The sequence below is a fragment of the Mauremys reevesii genome, linkage group 7 (genome assembly GCF_016161935.1).
Source record: "Mauremys reevesii isolate NIE-2019 linkage group 7, ASM1616193v1, whole genome shotgun sequence".
NCBI classification, from domain to species: domain Eukaryota; kingdom Metazoa; phylum Chordata; order Testudines; family Geoemydidae; genus Mauremys; species Mauremys reevesii.
The window spans coordinates 119,313,829-119,327,813 of NC_052629.1; the positions used below are offsets into that span (position 1 = coordinate 119,313,829).

Below are 13,985 nucleotides of genomic sequence, written 5' to 3' on the forward strand. Positions count from 1 at the left end.
AACTAGTTTATCTTTGTAGACCTGCTTTCCTAAGTCGCACAGGTAACAAATGGCGTCTGTTTGGTAATCTCAGTAGTACTTACTGCACAACTAAATCCACCGCACAGTTCGGATCTAAGATCATTGAGAAAATGGGGAAGGCTGCCATTTTGTGTGCAAATTATCCCAACTGAAAATAAAGGAAGTCCTGTTACACAAAGGAGGAGGGCAAGGGAAGGAAGGAATAAACCACCGAACGGCTGAATAAAAGCAATCACGAGTTATTTTGTTTAGCAGGTCTGACAGTAATGAAAAAGTAAGGAGATACAGCGGCTACTTTCAGGTTGCAGAAAAACAACAATAATGAAGGTGGTTTCTTCTGACTTCACCATTATGTCTGTTTAAATACTTTGGGGTCAACGTTCCAGCACACAGGGAGCCTTGTGCTGCATCTATTACAACATAAAGACTGAAAAGATCTTTTCTGGGGGGTAAATCACATACTTCATGAAATCACGAAACATGAATAATTTTATTAATCTGATTCAAAGCTATCACTAGAATATGAGTTCCAAATCTAAAAACAAAAGTCATAAACATGTCTGATGTACTTTAAGCGAGACATTACAATCCTTTAGTTATTTACACATCAAAGAAGCTCCAGCGGAGTATCCTGAAACAATCAGGGTAAGAAATGCCAAAATCTGATTTCATCCGTGTCCACATGTTGCTTTGAACTTGTAATTCACAGAATTGGTCACTATATTGAACTAATTATCATGCTTAACGCTTGCCAGTTTTGATGGCTACAATCCTTTATTGTAGAGGAAGAGAATGGGATGAAGGGAAATGGCAAATATGGGGGGAAAGGCGTAGCCTCTGCAATGACATCGGGGGGGATTAAGAAAGCTGTTTATTTTTCTATTTACTCAGACACAGAATGACAAAACAAACTCCTACTTTCACACACAGTGTAATGCAAAATACTTCATTTTCACCCCACAGGAAAATGTCCCCTTGTCCTATTGTTTATGTGGGAAATGACCCATAGAACCCAAAGAGGTATATAATATTTTAAAATCAAATAGCAATTTCATAGCAAAGGTGGCTGCCTGCCTGCAAGTGGTTAAACTAAAACGTTAAGCAAAAGAAAACGAGAGAGAGTACTGTTCAGGCAGACAGAAAAATATAAGCAAAAAGTGCACATTTTAACACAGTTCTGATATCTGCAAAGACTTTTAAAAGTAACTTTTTATGCTAATTAGTCACAGTGCTTGGATATGTATGCAAGCATCAGTTTGCCACCAATAAGTGTCTTCTGCCATCATATTGCTTAGGGCGCAATTAAAATGCAATCTATGGGAAATAGGTTATTACCAGTATTTAGCAGCTAATTTGTTAGGTAATGCCTTAACAAAGCCGTCCTTTGACTGCAGCGCAAAAGCAACTTCAAGGGGATTATCTGCTATTAAGACTTGTACTCAATTATTCAGAATAGTGATAGACTCTTTTTAGAAAGCCTGCATAATTGCATGGTAGAAGTACGGGAAAAGTCAAGCCTGAGATCCTTCTATGTTGTGGTCAAGTCTTTCCACTAAAAGGGGAAAAATTAAGCTTCTGATTTTTAAACACAATCCACAAATGAAAATATTTCCTGCTTACATGGCTGTTCACCAGCCTACAGACAGGCACTAGATGAACGTCTCTAAATGCAAATACATCAAAATACATCTTTTTACTCACACAGATTAATGCTCTATTTATATATTTCAAGGAGGAATTTCCCCACCCCCAGATGTATTCTGGGATTGTTGGTTTGGGGTTTTTTGGTCCCTTCCTCTGAAGCCTTAGAGATGCCCACAGCTGCAGGTGGGACATTGGATGGGGTGGGCTGGTGCTCTGAGGTCAAACTGAGAATTCTCTCTCATGTGTTTGGCTAGTGGTTCTTGCTCATATGCTCAGGGACTAACTAACTGATTGCCATATGTAGGGTTGAAAAGGAATTTTCCCCAGGTCAGATTGGCAGGGCCCTGGGGGTGTTTCAGCTTCCTCTGCAGTACAGGGCATGGGTCGCTTGCTAGGATCATCTGGGCATATCTTACTAAACTAATTCCCTGCCACTGCAGAGGCCTCAGGCATTGGGGGCACCTCATTCCCTCCTGATCTCTGCCTGTGGCTCACAATATTTTAGTCTCCTGCAGTCTGAGATACTTGGGTCTAACTATGGCTGACAGACTTGAAGTGGGGACAGGGCTGGGTGTTTTTTAGGGGCCTGTGATATACAGGAGGTCAGACTAGATGATCTGATGTCCCTTCTGGCCTTAAACATCTACGAGTCCATATACTTATTCTTATTCATTGCCGAGACGTCAAGCAACTGTTGGAATTGATGCAGAGCATTTTTCAAAATGACATTATTAACTTCTCTTTTCTTCCTCTCTCTGTGCATTGCAGGAAAACAATAGCCCCAAAGGCATCTTTTATCTCACAATGCAGTCAAATGTTCCTTGACCACAAAATGAAATGGTTTGCTTTGACCTTTTATAAAATCATATAAATGCTGTGTTATAAGTCACGTTACCAAACACAAACGTGTCGGTGCCCTATTGACGTGTGCATTCCTTTGATAAAGTACTATTGTTGAACTTCATCCATGGGAAGGCAGTAGCATCCATGCATACGCTCATTCTGGCCTTGATTCAGCAAGGTGCTTTAACATGCAACTAACTTTAGGAATATGTGTAGTCAGGTCAAAGTCAATAAATGTAACTAATTTCCAAATATTCAAAAAAACAGCAAAAAACTCCACACAATACATTATTTTTAGATCAGCTTTCTTGGTGGGACTGCCACAACATAAGCTATTAGCATAGTTTGATGACACAAGATTTTCTTAGAGTGGGAACAATGAAGAAAACGTACCTAATAAAGAATACCCATCTGACTAAATTATGTTATGTGATGGCAAGTTTTGGACAAACTGATCCCCCAGTTGACACAATCTTCCATGAAGCCTTCAACTGCAGTGAAAAGCAGAGGAGGCCATTAATCATAGTTATCAAGACTGTCTACTGTGGATTTCATGCAGTCAGGGGAAATGTGCTGTTCTACTGCAGTGACAGGGAGCCAGGCTAAAACAAACTGACCTAATCGTACGGGTCATTTCCAGAAATAGAAGATATATTAGCAGTACAGCTGTAGAGGCCAAAAGACAAACTACTCTAACAGACAAAAAAATAGAAATGTGTGAGGTAGGTAACCACTGGCATAAATCTACTAGGCCAAATCCTGCTTGACTGTCATTGTGTGCATTAAAGTCAATGGGGCAGGATCCAAATTAAAGTCCCAAAGTCCTACACCCAATGCAGCCCCCAAAGCCTTATTTTTGTTCCTGAATTTAAGGAAATCTCAGTACTGGCTAAAGCCAGACTGGGGGCAGTTAAATACCTGGCAAATCTCCCCTGTGAACTACGGACCACACACTTCAGTTTTTATCTGCGTGATGCTATTCCTGACCTCTCCCTGGTATTTGAAGCCAGTGAGATCACATTAAATCAATGCAGAATTTGGCCCCCTAGTCTTTCTCCTCTGCAAATCTGTGTTAACATTCTAGGTTAAGCTTCAAACAAAAAAAACAAGAGCTGAGTGGCCCCAACTTAATCCTTAATGGAAATCTGTCCACATTACAAAGACAGCACACAGTCTATAGCACTGGCAGTCTTTAACTGGGAAAGGCCCAAGACTGGAATAGCAAGCACAAGACAGATATATCAAGAGACAGGTCATATTGCCAGATCTGCAAGTGAAGCCAAAAGGCTCAAGCAAACTATACCTAGCTCTAGCCAGTACTATTAGCTCCTTACACCAAAAACAGGAAAGCAATTTACACGCAGCAAACAAAGGCAAAAAAAGTTCAGGAAACTTCACTTTACTGTTTCAATAAAATTAGCAGAAAAATAAAAGTTCAGGGAGAAAGAGCCCCAGTGAAATAATACTAATTTTGTCTGCAGCTCAGACAGCATATCTGATTGGCCTATGATTTTTGCTCCAGATCCCTAAGCGGCCCCTTCAAGGATTGAACTCACAACCCTGGGTTTAGCAGGCCAATGCTCAAACCACTGAGCTATCCCTGCCCCCTACAGTTTCTGTATGAGCCTGTAATAAAATCACATATAAGATATTTATAGTGCATGGGTTTTTTTCCTGGTGAAATTGTAGGGGAGATGGCATCATAATCTGGGAGCTGCTTCTGTCCCGCACTCCTCCACATATACACACGGACTGCCTGTTTCAGCCCCTACATGCCACCCCAAAAGTGTTTGAAGATAGCTACTTCAGACCTCTGGCTTTCCTGTAAGCTAGTTCAGCTTTAACTATGGAGAAACTAGTATCGAACTGTTCTTCAAATCTCATAGCTTCTCTTCCTTATTTATTTTTTTTTTAAATGGATAAGTTTCCCATTAAGAATTTGTATTTAAAAATCATACACCCGGGGCGGGGGTGGCGGAGTTTGACAGATGTTCCCCAGTACTCAAAGATATTTGACAATGGGTCTGCAGTCCTTGTGTGGATTTAACTCCTATTCAACTTTACCTGCAGGATTGGGCCCTCATTCATACAGTAAGGAGAGGGAATGCACCTACGGGCAGGTTCAGTATCTTAACACCACTATATTTTCAACAGGATTCCCAAATTCTGGTGCACTCCAGGTATCGACTATATCAACCCAGATGACCATTAAACTTATGGTATGTTTGCAAAGCTGAGTGAGTTCACCAAATTCAGAATTCAGAAAAAAAACCAGACTCTTAATAAGTTAGTTTAATTAGCCTGAATACATTAGCCACGGTTCCTCACAACCTGGTCTAGTGACTCAGGAACACACCATCACCATTCCTTTCTTTATGGTTAGACGGAATGGGGTGGGGAGGTGGCTTGAAACTTCCTGTTATAGCATGTGATAACAGTATAAAAGAGGTAAGGAACCACTCAATTAGTCCACATTTGGAGTGTCCTAGGACTGGGGAATGTATTCTATCAATTCATATCACATGAAAACTCAGAGGTTCTAAGATGTGAATCTATGTATTAATCCTGAGCTGAATCCCACTCCCTTTACTTACACGAGTAAGCCCCACAAAATCCCATGGGACCACTCCCCTATATAAAATAAAATGAAGAGGGTCTTGCTCCTTATGTTCCCTTTTTTGGTTTGATTCAGGGGCGTGATTAATGCCAAGTCAATTTCAAGATGCACCGATTAGATCCCTGCAATAGAGCTTTGCTGTAGGTTGACATTGCAGAAATCATAGGTGTCGTGTGCCCTCTAGTGCATGAAAGCTGTAGTGATCAAGGCTACATCCATTCAACGTGAACATAACAAGGAAAGAAAAGAAAACTCCCCCTTCTCTCTCCTGTCAGTAATCATTTACATAGGAGCAGTAACGCCCAGATTTTTTTTTGCCTTCCCTTTAATTACCTAAAAAAAAATATTGGCCCCCTTAACAGAACTACAGAAACCTCAGACTACTAGGGCAGATGCTGAAATCAGATAATTGTTGCTAGTGTTAGTTGGGATCACGGCTTACTTCAGGGCAAAAAAAAGTCCCTCTCCAGTGAGAATTTCCTGTTTGAGTGACATCGGTTTCTATTGCCAATATCCTGCCACAGCAAATAATCCTACATTTGTACAGGATTTTTAACCTCTATGGATCTCAAAGTGCTTTTTTTAAAAAGGTATATGTTGTAATCATGGATATTGTACATATGTGCTTCAAATAATACATAATCTCTGTCACACACACACACACACACACACACACACACACACACCAGTGCACACAGTGGACTGAGGTCATCTCCAGAACGGAGCTTGGTGACTCTTTAGCAGTACACAGCAGTATTATATCACTAATTGGGACAGGAAGTGAAGACTCCTGTATCCAACTGAAAACTGCAGAGAGAATTTAGATAGACAAAATGCTGCTGCCTATAGTACAGACCTATAGTCAACCACTAGTAAGGCAAAAATGCCATGAGATTCCCCCCTACATCCCTTTTTAAGCAAATCACGAGCGTTAGAGTCTTGCTATATGTCTCCAAAAAAGACGACAACACACCAGATTTACAAAGCTATTTAGGTGCCTAGTAAGATTTTCAAAAGCAGCTGAACAGGTTAGGTGCCTAGCTCCCGCTGACTTCCACACTATGCTGCTAGACTCTAAAGAGAAAGTGCCATCCCCATTCCCACAACACTTTGGAAGTCTCCAGTGCAATGACTGACCGCATTTGATCCTGCTAAATTTATAAACTCTGATGAGATTTACTCCTGGTGGAATTTTGCGCCAAAAAATTAAAAATTCTGCAACAAAAAATAAAAAATTCTGTGCACAATACTTTAAAATTCTGCAAAATTCTGCATATTTTGTCAAAACAACACAATATAATCACACCAGTCTGTCATTGGCCACTAGTCCTTGTGAGCCCCTGTCTGACACCCTGCCCCCCAGCACCCCACATATCCTATCTCCTGACCTGGCCTGACAAGCACTGCTAAGGCATCTCTCTCTTTCCTTGCTGGGGGGGGGGGGGGGCTGCAACTTTGTTCTATCACCACAGCGCCCTCAGGTGGGCAAATGGCAGAACTGCAGCAACATTTTGGCAGAAGCTTTTTTCTGCGTGAAAATTAGAAATCAGCGGCTCATTAAATATGCATACATGCGGTAGCATAGAATTCCCCCAGGAGTAGAGATTGCAACCGAATACAGAAGTTTTTAGTCTTCAAGATTCCTTCTTCTTTCTATTTATGCACAACTCTTTCAGCTTCCACCCACCCTAAACAAGGGAAACCCATCTCTCTGTGTCTGCACTTCCCTGTCTTATATTTAACATCCCAGATTGTTGAGGCAAAGGACATTGCCTCGGATTTGTCTTTTTAGCACACTCTCCTACAAGAGAGATTAACTAGAAGATAGTGAACCTTGTCACATGCAATTTTATTTGGGAGGGAGGGACTCACATTAAGTTTCCCCACCAGACATGATAATGATTGAGAGCGTATTCTTTAAATGGGTGCCAAACTTGTGGCATCGAGAGCAACCAATGCCAAGAACACACCTCTTAGGTTATTAGAAGTCACAGCATGAGCAAACTAGAGCACAGTATAGCAGGTGCCTCCTACTCCTTTTCTGGATCCTAGCACATGGCTTGAACTCGTTTGTGTGATCATGATTACTGCAGAAAGTGCTGTCTTCAAAATGCCTTATTAAGCTCCCTTTTAAAAGTCTCCGTGCCCCTATCTGAAGCATGAAATCAAATAGGCTTCCCACCAAACCCCACTCACATGCACATTCATTTGAAAAGGATTTGCATTATTAAATCTTGTGTGCCCTAAATATGGTGCACAGTTTTCAACATATCTTGCCTACCCCCAGAGTCCAGATGCAACACTTGAGATTTTAAATACAGTGTAATTTTGCATGTACAGAGCCCACTGCATCCAGAGATATTACAGGCTCACACATTACACACACGAGACAGTGCGGAAAAATACCCCATGTCCAACGTTAAACAGCAAATTGGTGGCAGAATCATGAATCCAGGACTTCATTTCTCCTGCTCTACCAATGGATCACGTTGTAGCTATGTTATACACGTGTGTCTAGCACCTAACTATAAAAAGAAGATGCATTCAATTAAATAGGCAAGAGGAGCTGGCATAGTTAAGGTGATGAGTCATTTATCTGTACGTGTGAGATACAGGACATTTTCACTTTCTGCCTTGGTCCATCCAAACCAAAGTCTGTTGACCTTCCAGGCATGTCACATGGCCTGTTAATTCACACATCAATTACAAAAAAACAGGGTTATTTTGTGGACTTTGAAAGTTATTTCAATGACTTTTGAGACATCTATTTTTGTTTTTAAATGTAATTCTACTGTGCCTAAAGAGAGTAATAACTACACTGTATATAATGCAAAAATAAATGATCGATAGCTCCATTTACCAGTATCCAGCTTGCGATCTCGAAAATGAGTTTCCAAAATATATTAGAGCATCAGGCCACTGGACCCTGAACTATGGAGACCGGCCTTCCTATTTCGCCATGGAGAATTGCCTCAAGTACTTAAACACCCAAGTGTTCTACCCAAGAGCTAATACACTCCAGAGATGCGCTTTTCAAAATAGCACGGTGTTAAACTGAAAGGGAGGAAGTGATTAAAGAGTACAGTGGGGCAGCATGGACACCTTCCAACAAGACTTTTCAACCTAGCCCTAGTGGATATTCCATTAAGTACACCACAAAAATTATGCACATTTCCCACAAATGTTGGACTGGATGTTTAACCTGTCTTCCAGTTCCCAATCCTGTCTCAGTTAGTGTTTTGGTGCTAGTTGAAAATACTCTTCAGTTTAAGAAACTCTGGTTGCCTGACAAGAGTCTAAAGCCTCAGTCATGCAACGTGAACCATTGTAGACAGATCCTGAGCAGTTCTCTTTATAGCCTAAAAAAGCAAATTCTGTTTAAATCCAGCATACTAAGAGCTTCATGAGGAAAACAAACAAAACAGGTGGTTTCCCAGAGAACAGAGTGAAGACAGCTATTGTGTGCATTTTGTTAGAGAGCATTGTTTGGTTTTCCAAACAAGTGCTGTGTTAAGAAACTGGATTATTTGCCTGATTCTGCTACGGTGTGTGTATACCGTGTGTATTAAATACATAAAAAAGCTATACAAAGATGAAAGACCAAGGTCAGCATTTTAATTGCAGAAGTCAGAGAAGACTCCGTCAGCAACTTTGTTCTACCCTGTAGCAATAAACCTAAAAAACTAAGCGCCAAGGAGACCAGGATATTTATATCAAGATATTATAACAAAAGGAACACACACACATAGCTACATCCATCATATGGCACCCTAGGATTCACTTGTAAACAAGGCTGCCTATTTTCTAACTGCAGTCCCTAACCCTCAGAAATTCTAGCCCGCTGCCTAAGAATTGCCCCATTTTCTAAATGCCTCCCTTGGGTTTCACCCTTTTATACAAGCCTTTCCCAGAATGCTCAGCAAATTGGCACTTTAAATTTGGGAGAGAGTAACAGGTGCAGCTGTTAGAGGGTCATTTGGCTTCTAACTGCTGCAGGTTGCACCTCACGCTCTGCCAGGTAATAAGATATTTTGAGGCTTTTTGTTGTTGTTGCTTTTCTTAGCTTTCTCCTCTTAAAACATGGCAAGTTCTCACAGCTCCCTTGTGTATATGTGTTGCCACATACTGCAAAGTATTTATGATAGCCAACAGCTCCAGCAAAATTGCTGCTATGTGTTTCATTGGGGGGCTGCCATCTAAGATGTCAACAAGATTTCCTTGTAACTGGTTCACTCTCTCAGAAGGGATACAACTGAAATGACCTCTCCCCTTCCAGTAACAAGCTGGCTACTGCCTTTACTCATTAGCACTCTCGGCTACTTTAAGCACCATCTGAGGTAACTCTCTGATCCATTTTCCTGAAGGTAAAGACCTTCCTAAAGGTTTGAATCCACTCATCTGTCCATGACTGGATCCAAACCCCCAGTGTTTTCACATTGACATGAAGGCCCTGATCCTGCAATTAGCTCTGCCCAGGCACTGCTGCTTTGACTTCAATAGGTCACATCCAGCTGCTGGAAGCCCATTGCAGGGTGGGAGCCCAAGTTTCCTCAGACAAGGCTAAGTACAAAGTGCACGTTTATTCACGATCATTCAAATGCCAGGCTTGATCTTCTAAAGCAAAGCTTCTGTCAGGTTATTGGTGAGCAAAAAAACCCACCAAGAGCTGAAAACCACCTACTATTGCTTCTTCAGTTCACTCCTGGGCTGAGACAAGCATAAACATTTTTCAATCCAGCTGTAATATGTTTAAAAGTGACAAATTATTGGGCTTTTTTAAATTAGCACTTTGCATTTTCCAAGCACTAGCAGTAATTTACAACAAAAGTGACATTTCAACCTTAACTATGCTATTGCTACTGTGAAGCTACCATATACGCGCACAGAGATGCATAGAGTGAAGTCATTCATTATACAGTGAGCTATGGTAAATAGCGAGATTTGACAAGGTGCTTCATTTTCATTTGTGTCGTAGTCTCACTGATAGCAATGTCCATTTAAGACATCTGTTAGAAGGCTGTAGCATTAATATAAATGGAAAAATTCCAAGGAGAACTTGGGGGTTGCTCTCTTTTTCCCATGAACTTAACATTATGGAATTTTAACAGATGTTCTACTTGGTCATAGTTAATAAAATGAATTATGCAGGAATTAAAACTCTGGCTCAGTTTGCTTGTGTAGAGTCTCAGCAGAAGTAGAAAATTAAGACATTTTGGAGACCTTATAATGGATATTTTCTCTGCCTTGCTGTAAGATTGTTGGGGAGTTTTTGTGAACACATTTTTCAGTGTTGGGGAAAGTGATAATTCACACCCTCTCTCACTAGCATGATCTACTTTCTACAAAATGGTGTACTATCACCCGAGAAAGTGTCTCTCTCACTTGGAAATGACATCATGAGAATTCCATGTCTTCTCACAGCCTTCTGTGTCCTGCCACTTATCCAGACAGGAAAGTCTCATTGAGCGCTCATGTAGACAGCCCTCTAGCCCAGCAGCTCTCTTCCGGGGGCCTGGGCGTGCATCTTTCAGGCTGGTGCTAGCAATGCTAGTGCATGTATGGAGGAACAGACCCACAACTGCAATGCACCTAATATCCCTTGGGGGTTCTGGGGTCAGAAGAACCCAAAGGCAGATAGAAGCAAAATGGAGGAAGATGTAGATACCAATAGGAAATGGGGTTTGAGTGGGAAGAGACACTAAAAGGGGAATGAGAAATTTGTGGAAACCAAAGGGGAAGGGAGAGACACATGAACTAGCCATCTGCTCTGAGTTAGGAGAGAATCTTAAGTAATGGCTCAGTTCTCCACTCTGCTCCTCCATTGAAGTTAATCAATATGTTGGGCCCTATTTAAAAAAAAAAAAAATCCAACCCTGTAGCCCATATACTGAAACTCCCTTTTTCTGTAACTAAAATGGCTTTGTGCAAGCAAAAGCTGAAGCATGCAAAGAAATTCCATAACACCAGATTCAGCTAGAATTAAATGTTACTGTATGCATACAAGACAGGGAATACACAGAGGTATCTAATGAATTAACACGGGCTTTTATAGAAGACCTTCTGCTGAAGGAAGGAAGAAATGCATTCTAAAAGTAGGTAGGGGAAGGGGAGGGGAGGGAACACCCAGCAGAAGTTTCAGCTTTACAACATTTCCAGCAAAGAGTTCAATGTGCTGCTTTTACTCAGACTATCAAATGGACACTTCACTGCAAAAAGCGATATTTAGTGTCACAAAATGTGATGGTCTTAACACTGTGTTAAAAGGATAGGGATTTTTTTTTAAACAGATCATCTATTATTTGTTTCATTTTGAAGAGAAACCACATTTCATTAGGCAATAATTTTTCTCATTCTATTGGACAGATACTCCAAAAAAGCAATATTTCAACTGAAATCAGTTCTGAAGGATCATTTATGAATATACATAGCAGAAAGGACCCCAATTAAATTTCCAGCAAAGTCCTGCTATTTTGGGTAAACAAAGTTATCTCGGAAAGGTCACATACTGGGCTAGGAGAAGGGCCTGGAAATTAATTCCCGTCCTGACATATGTCAAAACAAATTTTAAAGAGACTTGCATCCAGTTGTAACCATGTGTTTTATCTGTTAGTATGCAAAATCTGTATTCTATGGCATCTAAATTTATTCATTTATTCAGAACCCCTCGGAGAAATCAAAAAGCCTTGTTGCCCTCTTTTGCCTGCCTCCAGATGAAATCGGAGGGAATAACGTGTGTTTAGTGAGCCAGAAAATAAGTACAGGATGAAGCTGTGGTGGGGGTTATGTTTCAGAAAAGCAAGTGTCATCTTCACACAAATAACTAATTTTTGAAACATTTGGAATGGCTAAAATAAACTCTGGCATTAACACTTGTTGGTACTTAAAGCAACACTATATTTGGAATTTCTTACTTTATGTAGTAAGGTTTACACAATACATATATCTTTATCACTGAATACAGTTTTGGGCATGAAGGAAAGTTCTTTAAAGCAATGAATGCTGCTGAAAGCAGGCTTTCAAATGCTAATTAGTTAGCATTACTATCAATGGTAATATAAATAATGAATATATCTTTTCTAATGGTAAAAATCTAGTCTGAGTTTTTTAAAAAGGCTAAGATCCAACCCTGATTGCTTAGCTAAGTCTCATTTACGAACAAAATACATGTGCTACACCTAACTAAACACAGTAGGTAAAGCACAATTCTGAAAGACATTTATACCATTATTTTCAGAGGAAACCAATCCTGTATCCTTCTCTAAAGTGTTCTGCAAATGACAAGTCTGCATGAGAAGTTTAAACCCATATCACCATGTTACTACTACTCAATACTTTTTAGAGTGCAAGGGAGTTGTAAGATTAGAATCACAAATATAACAGTTGGGAATCCTCCCAATACTAATATGTAGAGGGAATCCATCTTCGTCTTGCACTCTCCAAATGAGAGCTATCGGCAAGCCACAGATGCAGCATATTCAAAGACCAAAAAAAATCACTACAACATAAATGCTTTGATCATACAATCAGATTCCCCAGAGCAGAGCTCTGCTCCCACAGTGAGTCCCATTGACTTCAGCAGGGCTTCACAAAGAATCCAATTACAGAATCAGGGCCAAAACCACAACGAATACCTAAAGAGAGTGACAACGCTGAAATTGCACGCTGGCTCTGATCTTGCTCCCAATTAATTCAGCGAGAACAGACTGGGCCCACAAAATTCAACAGAGGAATTTTTAATTCCTTTTAAAAGTCTCCCTCTTTGACAAAGCGTAGCAACAACACGTTAATGAAAGTGCAAATCCTGAGATTCACCAATATTTTTAACCTTTAAAAGAAATGTTTTAGCTTAGTTGGGTAAAGTACACGTTCAGTATTTATTCTTCCCTATGACAGCGTTCCTTGGATTTAGGGTCAAAGAAAGCTGCATTACATTTATATGTCTTGCTGTGAAAGGCTGTATGTATCTCTTACACAGAAACAGGGACTGAGAGACAGACAGTGCCACCTTGTGTATAAACACTTACTGGATGCACGTCACAGAACTTACACAATTTTACCAATACTTCATTATATACTTCTTCATAACTGATACATTTCCACGGGGGCAGCTCTAGCTTTTTTGCCGCCCCAAGCACGGCAGTCAGGCTACCTTCGGCCAAATTGCCGACAAATCCGCGGGACCGGCGGACCTCCCGCAGGCAAGCTGCCAAAGGCAGCCTGACTGCCGCCCTCACCGCAATTGGCAGGGCGCGCCCCATGGCTTGCTGCCCCAGGCACGCGCTTGCAGCGCTGGTGCCTGGAGGCGCCACTGCATTTCCATTCAATTACATCCACGCAGCATCAAAACTAAGAGGACTGAGGCACAGATTAGTTGCCACTTGTATATCATAGATGCTTATCCATGTTTTATCTAAGCTCCCATTACATATCCATAACTAGTTAACTTACCTAGAATGAAATATTTGTATTGAAAGTTTGCAGAGCCATCTGTTTGATGCAGTAGTACCATGATTTCTTTTTCCCAACAAGATATGATACAGTACAACAGAGCAATTTCAAAACAGAAAACAAGTGTTTTACCTCTCTTAATACTGTGCTTTTGTAACCTCGATAAAGTCCTTGAATACCCTGTAAAGCAACAAATGAAAACTTCAGCTACAGAGACTTACATTAGCAGATACTACAATTTACTGGTGATTAATTACATGACAGGTATTACAGCCTTACTAAGAGCAAGACCTGAACTTCTAATGAATTGATCATAGCACTGAACACTGTCTTCCAAGGTTTACCACACCAGCAGGTTTCATCTTCCTTTCAAAGTATGTTTAATCAGCGCTAAGAATAATCATATATCCGT

General features: G+C 40.6%; 1 protein-coding gene across 9 annotated transcripts in view; it reads right to left on the reverse strand.

Annotated features, from left to right (window-relative positions):
- SLC25A26 (solute carrier family 25 member 26) overlaps window positions 1-13,985 on the reverse strand; it is a 131,068-nt gene that overhangs the window by 77,466 nt on the left and 39,617 nt on the right. For 8 of the 9 annotated variants that reach the window (XR_005601145.1, XM_039546653.1, XM_039546649.1 and 5 more), the window contains one exon: window positions 13,706-13,753. The exons of the other annotated variant lie outside the window; for it this stretch is intronic. Coding sequence is in view for 7 of the 8 variants with exons in the window: in XM_039546653.1 (XP_039402587.1) it covers window positions 13,706-13,753 (48 nt within the window). In the remaining variant the exon portion in view is untranslated. The remainder of the gene's footprint in view (window positions 1-13,705; window positions 13,754-13,985) is intronic. 9 annotated transcript variants of the gene reach the window in all.